The sequence below is a fragment of the Pan paniscus genome, chromosome 12 (assembly GCF_029289425.2).
Source record: "Pan paniscus chromosome 12, NHGRI_mPanPan1-v2.0_pri, whole genome shotgun sequence".
Taxonomy (NCBI): Eukaryota; Metazoa; Chordata; class Mammalia; order Primates; family Hominidae; genus Pan; species Pan paniscus.
Window position 1 is genome coordinate 102180693 of NC_073261.2, and position 21151 is coordinate 102201843.

The window sequence follows — 21151 nt, forward strand, 5'->3', positions numbered from 1 at the left end:
AGGCACTCACCACCATGCCCGGCGCATTTTTGTATTTTTAATAGAGACAGGGTTTCACCATGTTGACCGTGAGACCGGTCTCCTGACTTCATGTCATCTGCCTGCCTCAGCCTCCCAAAGTGCTCGGATTATAGGTGTGAGCCACCACACCCAGGCTCTTCCCCTTATTTTAAACATTTATTGCCTAATCTACTTCAATTTGGCTTCTATAGCCATCACTGTGCTAGAACTACACTCACTCCAGATTGCCAACACTAATAGCTGAGTCTTAACTTCTGTGACAATACCATTTTCTCCTTGAAACTCTTAACTCTGTATCCCGATTTCTCGTGTTTCTGAACCTCTGTTTCTGACTATTCTTGTCTCTTTTTCCTTATACATGATTTCCCTGGATAATGTCATTCACCCACATGATTACAACTACTCCCAATACCTAATGACTACGAAATCTGGGTTTCTAGATAGAGTGTTCACTGTCTCTTGGACACTTCCATCTAGATGTCTTTGTAGGTGGATCAGATTAGGTGTGCTCAAAATTGAACATTTTGTTGTTCATCCCTCAAATCTAATATCTAGATTCCTACTTTCTTAGAGCTTCTATCTTGGTTAATATTACTGCTCTACAGTCACCCAAGATAGAAACCCATCTGTGATGCTCCTCTTTCATCTTCCACATTTAGCTGACCAGAAAATCCTGTCTATTCTACCTTTGAAATACCTCTTCTCCATTGCTCAAGTTCAAGTTCTCACTGCCTGGACTATGCCAGTCACTTCATAATTGGTGTGTTTGTCTCAAGACTCAAAATCCAGTTTGTTCCTATACTGCTTGTCAGAGTTGTCTTCCTCTCCTCTTAAAAGACCAGTCTTCTTATATATTTTTTTATATGTACTTTCCCTGGATAATGTAATTCACTGACATTACAAGTATTCCCAATCTCTGATAACTACCAAATGTGGGTCTCTAACTAGAACATATACTATATGTGTGTGTGTGTGTTTTTTTTTTTCCTTTTTTGAGAACACAGGATCTATAATGACACAACTTATAGACCAAATGCTGAACAAAAGAGACACAACGGGCTACATAATTCCATTCATATGAAGTACCTTAGCAGACAGAACGAATCTATGGTATTAGAAGTTGGGATCATGTTTCCCTGGTGGGACAGAGGCTGGAAGGGAGCATGAGGGGACTTTGGGGGACTGCGACGATTTTGACTTTCTTCATCTTGATGCTGGGTAAACAAGTACATTCAACTTTTTTTTTTTTTTTTTGAGATGGAATTTCGTTCTGTCACCCAGGCTGGAGTGCAGTGACGTGATCTCAGCTCGCTGTAACCTCCACCTCCCGGGTTCAAGCGATTCTCCTGCCTCAGCCTCCCAAGTAGCTGGGACTACAAGCGTGTGCCACCATGCCTGGCTAATTTTTGTATTTTTAGTAGAGATGGGGTTTTACCATCTTGGCCAGGGTGGTCTCAAGCTCCTGACCTCAGGTAATCTGCCGCCTCGGCCTCCCAAAGTGTTGGGATTTCAGGCGTGAGCCACCGCGCCCTGCCAAGTACATTCAACTTTATACTGTGTTTTAAATACTGGCTCTCCATGACTTGCACAGCAATGTCCAAAATCAATAGCATGACTTACTGTTTGTCTTAAATTGTGTGATCTTGGTTACTTAATCTCTTTGGCTTCTACTTGTTTTTTTTTACATTATTTTATTTTAGAGACACTGTCTCACTTTGTTACCCAAGCTGGAGTGCAGTGGCATAATCATAGCTCATTGTAACCTTGAACTCCCGGGCTCAAATGATCCTTTCACCTCCTGAGTAGCTACTTCCTGAGTAGCTAGAACTACAGGTGTGTGCCACCATGCCCAACTAAGTTTTTAATTTTTTGTAGAGAAAGAGTCTCCCTGTGTTGCCCAGGCTAGTCTTGAGCTCCTGGGCTCAAGTGATCCTCCCACTGTGGCCTCCCAAAGTGCTGGGATTGCAGGCATGAGCCATGAACCATACCTGACCTATTTAGTTGTTTCCGAAATGAAGAGGATGGAATTCAGTGTGTTGTCATTTATCTTTAAGAAAAAATCAGATGAAATCTTACGGAGAAGCTTCAATATATAATACACAAAAACAGAGCTAGTCTCACTGAAGTTGGTATCCCTTCCAACCTTCCCTCTTTCCTCCCTACCCCACCTCTGTTGTACCTCCTTGAAACTTTTAGAACTCCAAGGAGCGTAATTTGAAGACTACTGGGTTTCTAAAGGTTTAACTCTTTTTTTTTTTTGAGACGGTGTCTCACTCTGTCGCTCAGCCTGGAGTGCAGTGGCGCAATCTCAGGTCACTGCAACCTTCGCCTTCCAAGTTCAAGTGACCCTCCCACCTCAGCTTCCTGAGTAGCTGGGACTACAGGCATGCACCGCCACACCCGGCTAATTTTTGTGTTTTTTGTAGAGATGGAGTTTCCTTGTGTAGCCCAGGACTCAAATGATCTGCCTGCCTTGGCCTCCTAAAGTGCTGGGATTACAGGTGTGAGCTACCACACCTGGCCTCTTGTACCTCTTAAGATGAAGTGACTTCTTTGAAATTACATCACTGTCAAATCGCACAGTTTTTGAATACGAGTAGGAGTGGTTTTGGTGTTACACTGGCTCTTGTGCTTTCCTTCTTTTAACTAGTCCTTCTCTCAGGCTCAGAAACTTCCTTTCTTTATAACAGAGCCTATCTGCACACTATACAATGTCATTCACTCCAAGGACACTTGGAGTTCACTCAGTTTGCCACCGACCTCATGTTAGATAATTCTTACACAAATATTACCTCCTTGATTACATGTACCTTACTTTGATTTACCTCTCAAGTAGTGTTCGTTCTGTTCTCTGGGTTCTCTTGGCATTCCCCAAATCCCTTTATTATTTATTATTATTTTTGTAGAGTTGGGGTCTTGCTGTGTTGCCTGGGCTGGTCTTGAACTTCTGGCCTCATCAATCCTCCTGCCTTAGTCTCTTGAGTTGTTGGGATTACAGGTGTGAGCCACTGCACCTGGCCAAGTCCCTTTATTATAATGACCATTCATGTTTGATGAATAAATGAATGGTAGAATGAAAGAATGAATGAATGCATAGATGGAGAATATATGTATTCTGTAAATTTCATCTTACTGCAGAAACTATAAAGTAGCAGGTAATTTTGCTCCAGCTCTTCTCATGTCGATGAAAAGAACCAAACTCTCTAAAATATATGAAGAGATTAATTCTGAGCCAAATATGAGTGACCATGGCCCATGACCCAGCCTTCAGGAGGTCCTGAGAACGTGCCCAAGGTGGTCAGGGTGCAGCTTGGTTTTATACATTTTAGGGAGACAAGAGACTTCAATCAAATACATTTAAGAAATACATTGGTTCCATCCAGAAAGGTGGGACAACTCGAAGGGGAGGGTGGGATTCCAGTTTATAGGTAGATTTAAAAATTTTCTGGTTGACAATAGGTTGAGTTTATCTAAAGACCTGGGATCAATAGAAAGGAAAAGACTGGGTTATGTTGATAAGAGGTTATAAACACTAAAGTTTTATCATGCAGATGAAGCCTCTGGGTGGCAGGCTTCTGAGAGGATAGATGTAAATGCTTCTTATCAGACTAAGTCTGTGTTGATGTTAAGGCCAGTGAGGTTTAATGAGTATGTCTGAACCCCACTTCCCATCACGGCCTGAACCAGCCTCAGGTTAAATTTTAACAGTGCCCTGGATGAGAAGGAAGTCCATTCAGAAGGTTGGGGGGCCTTAGAATTTTATTTTTGGTTTACATTCATAGAGAACTGACCTTGATCTCCTTGGGAACTAAATGAGACAGGAACACTTTTCTCAACTGATCAGCAAGTATAGTTTGGAAGTTGGCTGTGTGTACCTAGCACATGCTGGGAGTGGCAGAGACACTAGAGAAAGTTTTATAAAATATACCTGCAGGAAGCTGGGCATAGTGGTGCACACTTGTAGTCCTAGCTATTCGAGAGGCTGAGGCAGCAGGAGGATCTCTTGAGATCAGGAGTTTGAGTCTAGCCTGGGTAATGTAGCAAGACCATATCTCTAGAAAAAAAAAAAAAAAAAAAAAAGCCAGGCGTGGTGGCTCATGCCTGTAATCCCAGCACTCTGGGAGGCTGAGGTAGGCAGATCACAAGGTCAGGAGTTCAAGACCAGCCTGGCCAACATGGTGAAACCCCGTCTTTACTAAAAATACAAAAAATTAGCTGTGCATGGTGGTGCGCGCCTGTAATCCCAGCTACTTGGGAGGCTGAGGCAGGAGAATCACTTGAACCCAGGAGGCTGAGGTTGCAGTGAGCCGAGATCATGCCACTGCACTCCAGCCTGGGTGATAGAGCGAGACTCTGTCTTAAAAAAAAAAATTATATATATATATATATATATATATATTTTGTGTATACACACACACACACACACACATACATATAGACACACACGCCTGCAGGAACATGATGATTGATGATTGTGCTTTTGAATGTCAGACCATTCGTCAAATTTATTTAATCAAAATGATTCAAAATATTGAATCATGAAGTAATTAAAAAACCTGAGCCGCCTTCCTCACTCTCGATAAAAAACCTTCAGAAGTCAATGGGAAATAAACCTTTCTTTAAAAGTATACTCAAAAAAAAAAAAGAAAAGCCAAGTTACAGGAGAGCCATGTTGCACAACTCTGATTTCTGCAGGGTTTAATGGAAGTAGGTTGGAGCCTGTTCTGCTTCCTGCTGGTTTCCTTTCTGTATATTCAGTTCATCGTTGCCTCTCCCTGCTTGCTTTATTCACATCTTTTTTGGTATCTCAACCATATTATTTACCCAATTCATTTGTTCAGCAAATGTTTATCGAGTGTTTTCTTTGGAAGATCTGGTTTAGAAACCAGGCATATGGAGGTAAATAAAAATGGTCTCTCCCCAGGACATGTGAAACAGGCAATCATGAAATTAAAATAGTGTGATAAATGAGGTTATTGTGGTGTAAACAAGTGTATGGACACGCATGGGAGATAGTGACTAACTACCTGGGAGGATAGAAGTCTTTCAAAGACAAGATGACATTTGAATTGGGAATCAAAGAAGGAGAAGAAAGTGTGATGACCATGACAAAGGGAGCACCTCTTTATGAAGGAGTAGAGGAGAGAACAAAAGTTACTGTTTCAAAAAAGATTGGTATACTTAGGACATATGGAAATGGAAAGTACCTGGAGAATGTGATACAGTGAGATACTGAAGAGGGCCGTATTTCATACTAAGAAGTTTGGACTTTAACTTGTAATCAGTGGAAGATTTTCTAAGCAGGAAAGGGGCATTAATGAGTGCTTTAAGAAAAAACTAGTAGCTGTGTGGAAGGGTCTCAAGCCAAGAACATTTATTTAGGTTCTATTCATAATGTACAATTAGTAAATATCCCAGGTGATATGAGTGGGCAAGTTGGGAAACTTTTTTTTTTTTTTTTTTTGAGACAGAGTCTCGCTCTGTGGCCCAGGCTGGAGTGCAGTGGCTCCATCTCGGCTCACTGCAAGCTCCGCCTCCTGGGTTCATGCCATTCTCCTGCTTCAGCCTCCCAAGTAGCTGGGACTACAGGTGCCCGCCACCATGCCTGGCTAATTTTTTTGTATTTTTAGTAGAGACGGGGTTTCACCATGTTAGCCAGGATGGTCTCGATCTCCTGACCTCGTGATCCACCTGCCTCGGCCTCCCAAAGTGCTGGGATTACAGGCTTGAGCCACCGTGCCTGGCCAAGGGAAACTTTTAAGAACAGAGCACTGCGCTGGGCGTGGTTGCTCACGCCTGTAATCTCCCAGGGAGGCGGGCAGATCACCTGAGGTCAGGAGTTTGAGACCAGCCTGGCCAACATGGCGAAACCCCGTCCCTACTAAAAATACAAAAATTAGCTGGGCATGGTGGCAGGCACCTTAATTCCAGCTACTCGGGAGGCTAAGGCATGAGAATCACTTGAACCAGGGAGGCGGAGGTTGCAGTGAGCCAAGATGGTGCACTGCACTCCAGCCTGGGGGATAGAGTGAGACTCTGTCTCAAAAACAAACAGCCCTGGAAGGCTGGGTGCAGTGACTTTCGCTTGTAATCCCAGCACTTTGGGAGGGTAAGGTGGGAGGTTCACTTGAGCCCAGGAGTTGGAGACCAGCCTGGGAAATGTAGTGAGGCCGCATCTCTACAAAAAAATTTAAAAATTAGCTGAGCATGGTGGTACACGCCTGTAGTCCTAGCTCCTCAGGAGGCTGAGGTGGGCGGATTGCTCAAGCCCAGGTGGCAGAGGTTGCAGTGAGCTGAGATCATGTCTCTGCATTCCAGCCTGCGTGGCAGGGTGATACTTTGTCTTAAAAAACCAGAGCACTGGACATGTACATCAGAGATGTAGTTTCTGGGACCTTTGCTACTAACTTGTGATCTTTTACAAGTTTCTTAGTTTTCCCACCTTGAAAATTGAGGGTTTTGGACTAAATGATAATTGTAATTATTATTTTTTTAACATAAACTCAAGATTTTATTGTCTTTATAATAAAAGAAAAGATGACACTTAGAACTGGGTCACTTGGCCCTTTCTCTTCTTATCTCTTCCCAGTTCAAAATGCTTGCATCTTTTAATAGCCAGCATTCTCTTAGATCTGCAGTTGGGCTCAACGCACTCAAGCCTAGCACAATCTTCTTTGTAGTTTTAGCCTTTTTCTGGAAAATCAGCTTAGTTTGCCCACCATAACCACTCTGCTTCCTGTATAACACCGCTTTCCCTGGGCATACAGAGAATTCTTGCCCTTCTTGTACTGTGTCACTTTGCAGGGTTGGTGCTTGCCACACTTCTTACAGAAAGTCCTGCGGGTTTTAGGAATGTTCACCATGTTTGCATGAGCGCTGTTGGCACAGAAAGTAATTGTAATTCTTTCTGTAACTGTGCTTCTTAACAAACAAAAACTTTAACCTTGGCTGGGCCAAGGGGTTTGGGGTTTGGCCAAGATGGTGAAACCCCATCTCTACTAAAAATACAAAAATCAGGCTGGGCACAGTGGCTGATGCCTGTAATTGCAACACTTTGGGAAGCCGAGGCGGGCGGATCACCTGAGGTCAGGAGTTCAAAACCAGCCTGGCCAACATGGCGAAACCTCCTCTCTACTAATAATACAAAAATTAGCTGGGCGCGGTGCTGGGCACCTGTAATCCCAGCTACTTGGGAGGCTGAGGCAGGAAAATCGCTTGAACCTGGGAGGCGGAGGTTGCAGTGAGCTGAGATCACACAATTGCACTCCAGCCTGGGTGACAGAGGGAGACTCCATCTCAAAAAAAAGAAAAAAAAATTAGCCAGGCGTGGTGGCGTGCGCTTGTAGTCCCCGCTAATTAAGAGGCTGAGGCAGGAGAATCACTTGAACCCAGGAAGTGGAGGTTGCAGTGAGCCGAGATTGTGCCACTGCACTCCAGTCTGAGTGACAGAATGAGACTCTGTCTCAAAAAACAAAACAAAAAAACCCCTAAACCTTAATTAAGCGACTTTTCACTTATAATGGCTGTGACTTTTTCTGAGTCTTACTGACCGTTTGTAAAAGCAGGATTTCCTGCTTTTATTCTAGCATTTCTACTTTTTTCTGTCTCAGTGTGAGTATATTTTCTACATTGTCTAAAGTACGTTTGGCAATTACTCCAAATTGCAACTGAATTATATTAAATTGAAGCAGTGTTCTTTGCCTTATGCCTACTATTTACCCAATATATTTTCTTGGTTCCTACAAAGGGAACAATGCCACTTCTGCATTAATTTTTAATGAGCAGGAAAATCATATGAACATTCTAAAAACCATACATAACTAACAGTATTCAAAATACATGATGACTGCAAATTTGCCAAAATTGCCTGTCACTACATTTCATCCCCTGTGAAGAGTAGAAAGGGGTGTTTGTTGGATGCTGACTTCAATTGCACTTGCCTGAAACAGGCGCCAGTCATGTACCTGGGGAGATGCTGGTTACCCTTTTCTTCCTTTCAGAGAGTTATACCAAGAGATAAGAAACAATTAGCACTCCCTAATTTATGTATGTAATTGATGCTGTCCAGTGTGTTGGGAGTCATCTCTGGCTTGTTTTTCTTCTCCTGGACAAATGTGCTAACAATAAGTTCTCCTGCTGTTTGCAGGAACCTGTGACGCATTATCTCCATTTAAGAGAGGAAGAGGCAGATAAAGCCCATGGGAAGTTCATGGGCTTAAGAATTAGACAGGCTTGGGATTGCATTCTGGCTTCATGACATACTGAATTTGGGCAAGTATTTAACCTCTTCAGTTTCTTCTGTGAAATGAGTACAGTATCATCTGCCTTGTGGGGATATTGTGAGAGGAGTATCCATATTATCAAAGGTGCCTAGCAGTATCTGGCACCTGGTAGATAAGTCTACAAGCTTGTCAGTGTCTGAAACTCCTTCTGCAGAACCTGAAACATTGGATTCTCAATGAATATTCAGCATGACACAGTACATCTACTGTGATCAACAGAAGTGTGTTGAATTAATGGTAAACAGTAGATGTTAATTTATTAATTGCTTTTTGAAAAATGTAAAACAAAGTTTTTGGTATCTGTTGCATTTTCAAAATTTCAATTATAATTGTTAAGTACTACTCTGCAAATAGACTAGTAGAATTGTTAAGCATTAGGTAATTATTCCACAGTGGGGCAGAGAGAATAGAAATGTAATAGATATGAAATGATATGTTTTAAAAGCTTATTGGTTCCAACAAAATATACTCCCATATTTAGATGTTACCACAGTTAATCAGATGTTACATACAATATAAATGTTACATATAATATGGTACCTATGTGCATGGGTGGCTAAATTCCACATAGCAGATGATAAAGATTCTGTAATACTAGTACCTTCAGCTTTACCCAAGGGATTTGCCCTTATTGCCAGTAATATTATTAATATTTAGTTCATTCTCAGGTTTTATTTCCAGAATTATGCCTGTGATTACTGAGCATCTACTATTTGGCATTCTTTTTTTTTTTCCCAAGCCAAACTGTATCCAGCTTTATTAAAGATACTTTCCGTAAACAATCATGGTATTTCAGGCAGGACATGGGCAGACAATCATTAAGAGTATACAACAATTTTCCTTTTTTTTTGAGACGGAGTTTTGCCCTTGTTGCCCAGGCTGGAGTGCAATGGCCTGATCTTGGCTCACTGCAACCTCCACCTCCTGGGTTCAAGCGATTCTCCTGCCGCAGCCACCCAAGTAGCTGGGATTACAGGCATGTGCCCCACGCCTGGCTAATTTTGTATTTTTAGTAGAGATGGGGTTTCACCATGTTGGTTAGGCTGGTCTTGAACTCCTGACTTCAGGTGATCTGCCTGCCTTGGCCTCCCAAAGTGCTGGGATTACAGGCATGAACCACTGCGTCTGGCCACAACAACTTTCAAACTCCCTTCTTCAGTAGACCAAAAATCAGAAAGCCACTCTAAAACCCAATGAAGTCTTCATCTGATGCTATGAACAGGGAAAGTTTAGAGTGAGGGTTGACATTTCACATTTAGCATATTGTTTAACAACTTTTCCCAGCCGACCCTGACTTTCAGGAAGTGAAATGAAAATGGCAGAATTTATCTGAAGAACCACTGCTCTTTTGACAGGTGCCGTCTCAGTGGCATCACTGGAAAGTCCAGATTGCCTGACACACTGGTAACTAATGATTGAGGGGGTCAGGTCTCAACAGATGTCTGAGTTTAAGGGAGTTAAGTCTCTGCTGAAGGACGGAAACGGAGAAGAGGGCATAAAAACAAATTTGTTTTCCATACCACAAGGCTTTTGTGCCAAGGTGGCCATGTGTGTTAAAGTCAGGGAATCCCTCCTCCTGGGAGCCAAGAGGAACTCTCTCAAAACTAGAAGGGAAAGGTGTTTCCCCCACATTAGTCCAGCTTCGGAGACATTCTATTAGTGACATATGGCCCTTCCCCCAAAAACAACAATGAAGTGTTCTGTGTGCTAACAACATAGCTTAAAAAAAAAAAAAAGTAGGCTGGGCGCAGTGGCTCATGCCTGTAATCCCAGCACTTTGGGAGGCTGAGGCAGGTGGATCACCTGAGGTCAGGAGTTCAAGACCAGCCTGGCTAACATAGTGAAACCCCATTTCTACTAAAAATACAAAAAATTAGCCGGGTGTGATGATGTGCAACTGTAATCCCAGCTACTTGGGAAGCTGAGGCAGGAGAATTGCTTGAACCTGGGAGGCGGAGGTTGCAGTGAGCCAAGATCGCGCCATTGCATTCCAGCTTGAGCAACAAGAGCGAAACTCTACCTTAAAAAAAAAAAAAAAAAAAAAGTGGCCGGGTGCAGTGGCTCATGCCTGAGGCCTGTAATCTCAGCACTTTGGGAGGCTGAGGCAGGTGGATCACCTGAGGTCAGGAGTTCGAGACAAGCCTGACCAACATGGTGAAACGCCATCTCTGCTAAAAATACAAAAATTAGCCAGGTGTGGTGGCGCCTGCCTGTAATCCCAGCTACTCAGGAGGCTGAGGCAGGAGAATCGCATGAACCCACGAGGCGGAGGTTGCAGTGAGCCAAGATCACGCCACTGCACTCCAGCCTGGGCGATGGGGCGAGAATTCATCTAAAAAAAAAAAAAAGTAAAATGAAATTCTGCATTTTTTATAAAACTTGATAAAAAATAGTATTTCAAACTACTGTCACCAGAAGTACACAGTTATAAAAAATACACACACTTCACTTGGCATCTCCAGCACTTTCAGCTTTCTGTGCCCCGTCTGTTTTAGCATCTCCATTTTCTGCAAGGTTATTCCCCTCCTTGCCAGCATAAGCTTTTCCCTTTTTCCCTCTGGGTACCTTCTCTCCCTTCTTTGCAGGGGCCTTTTCAGGCTTGGGCTCTGGTGTTGGAGGAGCAGGTTTAGCAGACAACCTCATGGGTCTTCTCTGTGGTTCGTTCTTCACCTTGGCTTTATCTCCTTTAGCATCCCCTTCACCCTTTCTCTTGGGCATGGTGGTGGCGACGGTGGCAGGAGGTAAGCACTTGGCACAGGATGCAGTGGCGTGCAGGCTTTGGTCAGTCCGGGGTTCATTCTCGCGTCTTCTTCTTCATGTTGCTCTCTATTTGGCATTCTTTTGTATTCACAGAATACGTGATGACGAACAAATGGTTCTAGACAGATGATTTGTAAGTTTTAGACCTAGATCCCAACTGATTAAGGCCTTGTGTCCATGGGATCCCATTCCTCGTTGGTTTTTCTGTTGTTAGAGCCATCTTTATAATTCACATGCTATTATGCAGAGTTAGAAAATGCATTATTTGCAATAGTGGGTTTTCTCCCATGTTTTAAAATGGTCTCAGCCACAGAAAACTAATGAATAAGGGCCCTTGCTACTGCATATCTGTTAAGTAGATAGTTTGTTTTCAGCCATGTAGCTTATTTTGGGTTAACATTACTTATGATTTAAAATTGAAGAAGTAAAAATGTTATATTTGTTTGCAGTATTTCTGTATTTGAGGAAGTTGCAGTCATAACTTGATTGATGGGACTTCCTTCTGTGTTCATTTTTTAAGCTAGCTATAAAATGGTGAGAAACGTTGACCTCGATGTATGTACTACTTAATGCCTTCTTTGTTTAAAATGGCTGTGCAAATATTTTTCTTAGGCTTCTAAAAATATTAATATTTAAATGATTTGGGTAAATAGATGAGATACGGCATGATCTTTTAATATAGTAGTGTTTTCCTGCAATATTATGATCCATGGTTTTAATTACTAAGTGCATTGCTATAAATTTGCTAGGCCTTCACTTCCTAACTGGTCCTACTCTCAAAATTCATGGAACAGGCCGGACACAGTGGCCTGTAATCCCAGCACTTTGGGTGGCTGAGGGAAGCAAATCACTTGAGCTCAGGAGTTCAAGACTAGCCTGGCCAACATGGTAAAACCTCGTCTCTACTAAAACAAACAAACAAACAAAAATTAGCCGGGCATGGTGATGTGCGCCTGTAGACCCAGCTACTCAGGAGGCTGAGGCTGGAGAATTGCTTGAACCCGGGAGGTGAGGTTGCAGTGAGCCAAGATTGCGCCACTGCACTCCAGCCTGGGCGACAGAGCGAGACTCCGTCTCAAGAAAACAAAAGAAAACAAAAAAAAACAGACCCACAAAAAGATTCATGGAACAATTTTTGAATTTATTGACAGCTGAATAATGAATTCAGGGTTTAAAATGATACTGCACTCTCCTTTTCTGGTTGTTTGCAAAATAGCAGCCATTTGTTGAACACCCTATGTGGCAGGCGGTTTACTGGATTATGTTTAACACTTTAAAAAATACTTCTGCAAAGTATTTTTTATAGATGAGTAATCTGAGTCTCAAAAAAGGTTAAATAACTTTTCCATGGTCACAGCTGGGAGAATAGCAGAGCTGGGTTTGAACCCAGAGCTGTGAATTTCCAAAGTCCCTTCTCTTAGAGTGCTTGCCCAGCACATTTAGTTATGTTATATATGTATTTTAATAATTTTGTGTGTTTTAATAATTACTTTTAGACTATTTTATAAACCCCTTGAGCTCATTTAAACAGCTGCGCTACATTTATTTTGAATATTTTTCTTGTTTGGGAGTTTTTAAAAAATGATACTATGGGCTGGGTGCAGTGGCTAACGCCTGTAATCTCAGCACTTTGGGAGGCTGACGTGGGCAGGTCACTTGAGGCCAGGAATTTGAGACCATTCTGGTCAACATGGCAAAACCCTATCCCTACTAAAAACACAAAAATTAGCCAGGTGTGGTGGAGCATTCCTGTAGTCCCAGCTACTCAGGTGGCCAAGGTATGAGAATTGCTTGAACCCAGGAGGCAGAGGTTGCAGTGAGCTGAGATTGCATCACTGCACTCCAGCCTGGGTGACTGAGTGAGACTCTATTTAAAAAAAAAAAAGTATGGATTTCCATGTTATTCTTATATACTTAATTTATACAGTTGATTTATTTTCTTCTCTTCCAAATTAATTTCTACAAGAATGTTGGTTCATGCCAAGAGTTTCTTTATTCAGTATCTACTATTAAATATGTGACTGTTTTTCTGTATTAAGGCAGCACGATTACCCAACAAAATCTCTTACCCTTCCTCAAATGTAAATTCTGCCTGTTCAGCAGCAGCAGAAGCTCTGCATTGTTTTCTGTTGGAAGTGTGAGCTGAAGGGGACAGACATTCCTACTGCTTAGCGGGTGCACTAAACTGTGATTTGCCCTTGTTGTATTATCAACGGCACAATATTTTTATGTTGCAGATGGCTGAGAGCTAGCAAGGAAAACTCAGGACCATGATGGCTCAGTTTCCCACAGCTATGAATGGTAAGCAGCTTTGTGCTTGTGGCAAGATGAGGTTATGGATTTTTTTTTTGGTAGAGGTTTAAAATATTCATGTAGATAATTTTCCTTAAGCTTATAAATACAAAACTTGAAGTATTCTTGGAAAATATTTTGGAACACTGCATATGTCTTCTGTAAGAATATTATGTTGTAAATCCCATGACTATATTCTGGAACATGTGTTTGCCATTGAGCAGTTAGGAATAACCAAAAGGTATATTGTGTTTGATGCATAAAACTGGATGACAAATAGCAGAGTGCTATAAGGTGAATATTAAAGGTATTTTGATAACATAACATGATTGTAAACCGATGAAGCCAATAAAGATTAATTTAGTAATATTTATGTAAGATTATGTTTTCCCTTTAGATAAGATTATGTATGCCTGCATACATAATTGTTTAATATCAAACATTTTAAAAGAAAGTGCTGGCCGGGTGTGGTGGCTCATGCCTGTAATTACAGCACTTTGTGAGGCTGAGGAGGGAGATCACTTGAGGTCAGGAGTTCGAGACCAGCCTGGTCAACATGGTGAAACCCAATCTCTACTAAAAATACAAAAAACTAGCCGAGTGTGGTCATGGGCACCTGTAATCCCAGCTGCTTGGGAGGTCGAGGCAGGAGAATCACTTGAACTACCCGGGAGGTGGTGGTTGCAGTGTACCGAGATAGGGCCACTACAGTCCAGCCTGGGAAAGAGTGAGACTCCATTTAAAAAAAAAAAAAAAAGAAAAAGAAAATGCTTAGGTAATTTGAATAATGAAAAGTTTTTAAAGTTTTGTTCTGATTGTAGCTTTAATTCTTTTCCCAAATACTAATTAACTACCCTTAGTAGGTATTAAGTTACTGTGTTTGTCATTTATAATTAATTGAAAAACATGCATTATATTTTTAAATCGCTAAAGAAATCTAGATACTGAATTCTTAATTTTATGTTAAATTGTATTAGCTAATTGTAGATAAATATCAGGAAATAGAGAATAAACTCAATAATTCTTTATTATTTAAATTGAAAACAGTAATATTAAAGAGCATTTAAAAAAAGGAGGGAAGAATCACCATTCTACCATCTTCACAAAGCAATTCTGTTTTGATATTACCGTCTAGTGTTAATCAGTTGTTTTTTAAACTTGTTTTCAGACATAGGACCAAATCATTACATTGTTAATAACGAAAATACATGTTGTATATCTAAAGTTTTATGCCTCAGGATTTAGGAAAATCTTGGAGAAGTGAATTATTTGTATAAAAAGTAAAATCAAATTCTGTGTGGTGAGGTCCTGTGTCATTTAAGGATAGACTTGAAGTAAAGATTTTGTTGTTTCGTGTTTTACCTTTTCAGAACCTATTATTTAAGGATTAATGTGAGTATTGCTCCTATTGGGAAAATGGTGTGGGATTATAAACATTGATGCCACAGACAATTTTTAATAATTAAATAATTTTTCCATAATGAGTGATACATGTAAGTTTAAAATTAGGGCAGTGATTGTAGTAGTAACATGCTCTACTCAAGTTTGAGGATTTTTATGCCCCATACAAAGGAATTTGCATTAAACAGTTGAATTGTAAACTTCAGCCAACATGTTAATCAGGTTTATAAGCAAAATGAACATAAAGCAGTACAGTCCCGGTCCTTCTTTATTCTGCTTCTTCCATTCCATAAACATTTATATATCTACTTTGCAGTTCATTGCGTTATATATAAAATATAACATTGAGAACAAATGGACTGTTCAATAACAAAAGAATGATTATGTGAATAATCATCTAAAATGTTGGAAAATGCTTTTAGAAGTGCTATATAGGCATACAGATAGTAATTTTTTTTTAAACTTCTGAAGAATTAATTGCATATGTAGACTGTGGTACCTTCCTACTTAGAAGATTGACGATAACTTAGACATATCTAATTTAAGTTCAATTCAGGGTTTAAGATGTTACTGAGAGCAGCATTCATGTATAGTACAAAACCTTGCTCCTCTAGTAATCCTGACATAGATTGTTAAATTGTTTTGATGCCCATTGCTATTGGGACTTGTCTGTAAGTATGCCTGTGTGTGAATGTGTATGTGTGTGTGTGTATGTATATATGTGTGTGTGTAAAAACCGAGATGAGACTACTTACTGAATGAGATCTAGCCTATAGCAGATGTTCTGTAAATGTGAAAATTTTTTTCTTCACTGACTATAAGAACTTGTTTGAAAGAGCCAGCAAGTGAGATGAGAATAAGCAACAGAAATGTTTATGAAAATCCCATATTTTCAATATCAGTGATGAGTTAGGGGAAGCGGATAGAATTTTAATGTATTTCTAACACGATTATTACATATGGTAAAAGTTTGTTAGCTTTTTAGGGAAATATTAGACATCAACCCCTAAACTTAGATTTTTCTGCCTCTTCGGTAAGGCTTACAGATAAATATAGACTAAGAGTGGGAGATTTTTACTTGAAGTTCAAAGTAACAAACTTTTGCCTTTTCAAAGGGTTCTGTTAGTTGATATATTTAAATAAGAAAGCCAGGATTGAATTAACTATTTTTAAATTGGCTTTGAATTACACGTATTGCCCAGTTTTCTTATTGCAGTGTTTTGTTTTTTGAGACAGGGTCTCCACTCTGTTGCCCAGGTTGGAGTGTAGTGGTATGAACACAGCTCACTGCAGCCTCGACTTGCTAGATTCAAGCAATCCTCCTGCCTCTGCTTCCTGAGTAGCTGGGACCACAGGTGTGAGCCACCACACCCAGCTAATTTTTAGATTTTTTGTAGAGATGGGGGTCTCACTATCTTGTCCAAGCTGGTCTTGAACTCTTGGGCTCAAGAAGTCCTCCACCTTAGCTTCCCAAAGTGCTTGGATTACAGGCATGAGCCATCACACCTGACCAGTGTTATCTTTTTGTTCCTAGAAAATTCTTGGTGCATTAATACTTTATGTTTTAATATGATTAATTTTTTAAAAGGTTATTTGAACACTACTTAAAAATTATTCCTTGTTAAAATGCCTTAGAACATTTTTATTCTCTTGGTTACATTAATCATGATAATATGTAACCGTGATTGTTGTGTGTGATTTTCTTGGCTGGTAGAGTCTCTTTAAAATATTAGAGTCTGTGAGTTCTTTTAAGGTGTTCATTTTTTTTTTTTTTTGAGACAGGGTCTTACTCTGTCAACCCAGCCTGGAGTACAGTGGCATGAACATTGCTCACTGCAATCTCAACCTCCAGGCTCAAGCAATTCCTTCTGCCTCAGCCTCCAGAGTAACTGGGACTACAGACATGTGCCACCAAGACCAGCTACTTAAAAGAATTTTTTTTTTAGAGATGGGGGTCTCACTATGTTGACCAGGCTGGTCTCAACTCCTGGGCTCAAGTGATCCTTCTGCCCTAGCCTTCTGAAGTGCTGGGCTGTGCCCAGGCAAGTGGTTCATTTTATTCATCTTTGTACCCCATAAACATTTACTGAATGAATGAATATGAAGGTGTCAAGATTACTGATTGGAGACATGAGGAACTAAGCAGTAAACAAACAGATGGGTTGAGTTTAGCCCCTGTGAAAACACATAGCCAAGGAAATGTCAGGAGATAGTAATACATATAAGAAAGCATCATACTGTGATGAGCATTGGTGCATCAATCTTGATGCAGCAGAACTCTCTTTTGTCTTAGGATAGCAGTAGAGTCCATCACTGCCCGGGGGTATATATACCCATGTATGTTAGAGCAGCTTTTTTTAAAAAATTTTATTTTATTTTATTTTATTTTATTTTTTTGAGACGGAGTCTCGCTCTGTCTCCCAGGCTGGAGTGCAGTGGCATGATCTCTGCTCACTGCAAGCTCCGCCTACTGGGTTCACACCGTTCTCCTGCCTCAGCCTCCCGAGTAGCTGGGACTACAGGCGCCCACCACCACGCCTAGCTAATTTTTTGTATTTTTAGTAGAGATGGGGTTTCACCACGTTAGCCAGGATGGTCTCGATCTCCTGACCTCGTGATCCACCCGCCTTGGCCTCCCAAAGTGCTAGGATTACAGGCGTGAGCCACCATGCCTGGCCGAGCAGCTTTTAAGCCTTCCTAACCAAACTCTTCAGACTTAAAATAGTCTTACGGTTTCTAACTAAAGAGCCTTAGTTTCAGGCTATTCCCTGAGAAAGATTTGAATGCTCTGACTTCTTTTTAATTATATTGTTCCCTGGGATTGGGTTGAATAAGGAAACTAATTTATTGAGGACTCCTAATATGGCAGGCATGTATTAGATGCTTTATATTTTTGTTTTAGTTTATTTTAAAGTTGGGTTTATTGGGGGTGTAATTCACCCTTTTAAAGTATACAGTTTGATGAGTTTCTAAAACTATATATAGTCATATAAATTAGGATATAAAACATTTGCATCACCTAAAAAGTTATCTGTACCCTTATACCTCCACCTTTAGCCATGTATTATTGGCAACCACTAATCAGATTTCTGTCCTTACAGTTCTGCCTTTTCCAGAATGTCATATAAATGGAATACACAATCTGTAGCCTTTGGTGTCTGGCTTCTGTGACTTAGCAAAATATCTTTGTGATTCAGTCATAATGTTGCATGCATTTCTCCTGTTTACTGCTGAATAGTAGTCCATTGTATAAATGTGTACCACAATTTATTTAGCCATTCAGCCGTTCAGGTGCAGAACATTTGGGTTATTTCCAGGTTTTAGTGATTATGACTAAATCTGCTATAACCATCAGAGAACAGGTTTTTATGTGGAAATAGGTCTTCGTTTCTCTTGGGTATTTACCCAAGAGTCTTTTGTTAATACTCAAGAGTCTATTGTTGGGTCATGTGGAAATATATATTTAACTTCATAAGAAATTGCCAAACTGTTTCCCAAAGTGACTGTCACATTTGCTTTCCCACCAGCATATATGAGTTGCGGTTGTTTGGCATCTTTATCAGCACTCCGTGTTTTTTTTTTTTTTAATTTTCAGACATGCTGATAGACATGTAGTGATACCTTTTAGTGATTTTAATTTACATTTCCCTGATGATAGTGATATTGAGCATCTTGTCACGTGCTTATTTGCCATCTGTATATCTTTGATGTGTCTGTTCAAATCTTTTGTTCCTTTTTTTTGAGGGGGGGGATTATTTTCTAATTTTTGAGTTGAATAGTTCTGTATATATGCTGACCTATATTTATTGAATATGTTTTGCAAATGTTTTCTCTCAGCCTGTAGTTTGTCTTTTCCTTTTCTTAAGAGTGTCCTTTAAGAGAGTGGAAATTTTAGATTTTTATAAAGTCCAGTTTGTCAAAATATTTTAATGATTTTTGCCTTTTGTGTTCCAAAAAGTCATTGCATAATCCAAAATCACAAACATTTTCTTCCATATTTTCTTCAGGAAGTTTTATCTTATATCTAGTTCTGTGATTCATTGAGAGTTAATTCATGTATATGCTGGAAGGTTGAGGTTCTTTTGTTGTTTTTTCATATGGATATCCAGTTCTTTCAGCACCATTCGATGAAAGGACTGTTTTCCACCTTGAATTATCTCCACATCTTGTTGGAAATCAATGGACACTATATTTGTGAGTGTATTTATGTTTAATTACCAACAAGACAGATAGTTTAAGACTCTTAATTAAGCCTGAGTAGACGCTAGTCTTGCCTTCAACACTTACAATTTTATTACCTTGGGCAAATTATTTAATATCTCTGTACCACTGTTTCCTTCTCTGATAAACAGTGATAGCAATAGTTACCTCATGGGATTCTTATGAGACTTACTTGAAGCAATACATGTAAAGCTCTTAGAAAAGTACCTGACACACGGTGAGTTTCATTAAGTGTTAGCTATAATGGAGGTATATTACATGTAATCTTTACAACAGGCCTGTGGAGTTATATAATATTCCTAGTTTATAGAGGTGGCATCTGAATTAGAAGGAACATGAGCATCTTACCCATATATGTTGGTACATAGTTAGTGCTGAGTTCAATATGGAGGCTCTGGAGTCAGGCTACCCAGGTTCTAATCTCAGCTCTGTCACTTACTGTATGACCTTGAGCAAGTTACTTTATCACCATGGGTTTTCAGTTTCCTTACCTATAAAATGAGAATAATAATAGTACTTTAATTTATAGGTTAATGCTGGGGGCTCAGTGAGTTACTGCATATAAAGTCCCTGACAATAGTCAGGGTTCAATAAAGGTGAGCTGCTTCCATCTTTGTCATCCTTTGTTGTTGTCATTTTTGTTGTTTTTAAAATCAGCATCATAATTTTTCTGAAGTCATATAATAGGAAATCAGTTCTGTGGCTATACTACTTGCCTTCCTAGTGACAGGAATCCTGACAGGTTTATTTATTTATTTTCTGATAAACTGATAACCCAAGTAGGATTTTTACTACATATGTGGTATTTCTTTATTTAGAAAGTGTGTAGGTTTAGCTATTTTAGGTCCTTAGTTCTTCAGTACATCTGTTTCTTTATTTTTAACTATAATCTTAAAACTTCTCTTTAAGAGAGGATATTTATAGATTTTTTAATCCAGTCATTTAGGACTAAGAATAATTTGTTAAATCCATATTAGTGTTAAAAATTACAGTGAGCACCTACTTTTCAATGATATACATTCCTGGAAAATTGTCTTTGTAAGGCAGATTTTTATACAATACAAGCAGGAATTATGTATGAGTTTATATACCTAAACGTATTTGATTCCTTATTGGCAGAAATGGAATAAATTGTAAAGGTAGTCAGAAGTATAGATGGTGATTAGTCATGTTGAATGTGCAGAGCTTTACAAAAACCTCAGAGAGCTGGCGGACAACAAAAAGCTAATCCCAAGCTCGGGAAGAAACCCCTGTATTTGCAATGCAGACATCCTCAGAGATAGTCTGGAACAAAAGCTATCAATACTTTGCTTTAGAAGATGTACAGAAACATGAGAAACTCATGGAGAATTGTCTCCCAAGGGTTCCTCTCCCTTGTTTCTCCATTGTCTTGACTTCTAGCAAATTTTCTCATGAGTGTACATACCACTAAGTTGGCCACTCCGATTAATCTGACAAAACGGGCTGGGACTAAGTCTGATTTATTTTATGCAGCATTTGATTAAGACTAATCAACAGAACTCCAAGCAGCAGGTTGGTCTCAGCTTGCAGTGTTCTCAGCTGTGCTCTGCAGGGTCTCAGCTAAACAAATCCTATAAATCATCAGTGTCTCCCTTAGAAAGCCAGGTGGCTTTCTCCTTAAAAAAACAATGTTTTTTTTTTTTTTTTTTTTTTGGTTGTTGTTGTTGTTGTTTGTTTTTTGTTGAGACAGGGTCTTGTTCTGTAACCCAGACAGTGGTGTGATCATTGCTCACTGCAGCCTTGATCTCCTGGGCTCAAGCAATCCTTCTACCTCAGCCTCCCAAGTAGCTGGGATTACAGGTGTGAGCCACCACCACTGGCTAATTTTTTTAAGTTTTTTGTAGAGATGGGGTCTCACTATGTTGTCCAGGCTGGTCTCAAACTCCTGAGCTCAAGGGATCCTCCTGCCTCAGCCTCCCAAAATACTGGGATTAGGTGTGCACCACCATGTCCAGCCTCTCCTTAAGTTTTATTTTAACTTTTCTACCTGGCCTGAATCAGTAATCTGGGTACAGCAGAGTGTATTCATAATTGCACACACTTTATCTTGGCCTGCAAAAAAAGAAAATCTAGGATAAATCTCTGACAACCCTAGCCAGTGAGTTGAGGCTGACCTGAATGCCTTCCAGGACTGAGGAAGTGTTTTTTTAAAC

The 21151-nt window shown here is 40.0% G+C and overlaps 2 protein-coding genes and 1 pseudogene across 13 annotated transcripts in view; 1 reads left to right on the forward strand and 2 right to left on the reverse strand.

The window, feature by feature from the left end:
* Positions 1-21151, forward strand: part of ITSN2 (intersectin 2) — a 154970-nt gene that overhangs the window by 18949 nt on the left and 114870 nt on the right. For 11 of the 12 annotated variants that reach the window (XM_003827025.6, XM_008952389.5, XM_003827024.7 and 8 more), the window contains exon 2: positions 13301-13364. In XM_003827025.6, coding sequence (XP_003827073.3) covers positions 13334-13364 — 31 coding nt within the window. In that variant the 5' untranslated portion in view covers positions 13301-13333. Of the gene's footprint in view, positions 1-13300; positions 13365-19556; positions 19574-21151 lie in introns of those variants that run through there. The other variant, XM_055108165.2, reaches the window with a different exon arrangement.
* On the reverse strand, positions 6557-9883 carry LOC134728660 (large ribosomal subunit protein eL42-like; annotated as a pseudogene).
* LOC117979104 (non-histone chromosomal protein HMG-17-like) lies at positions 10733-13276 on the reverse strand. The gene has a single exon (XM_055108175.2). It carries the CDS (start codon positions 11019-11021, stop codon positions 10749-10751), a length of 273 nt encoding a protein of 90 aa, XP_054964150.1. The 5' UTR covers positions 11022-13276; the 3' UTR covers positions 10733-10748.

Excerpts from the sequence above, each read along its gene's own strand:
- LOC117979104 (XM_055108175.2), bottom strand. The coding sequence starts at position 11,021 with ATGCCCAAGAGAAAGGGTGAAGGGGATGCTAAAGGAGATAAAGCCAAG.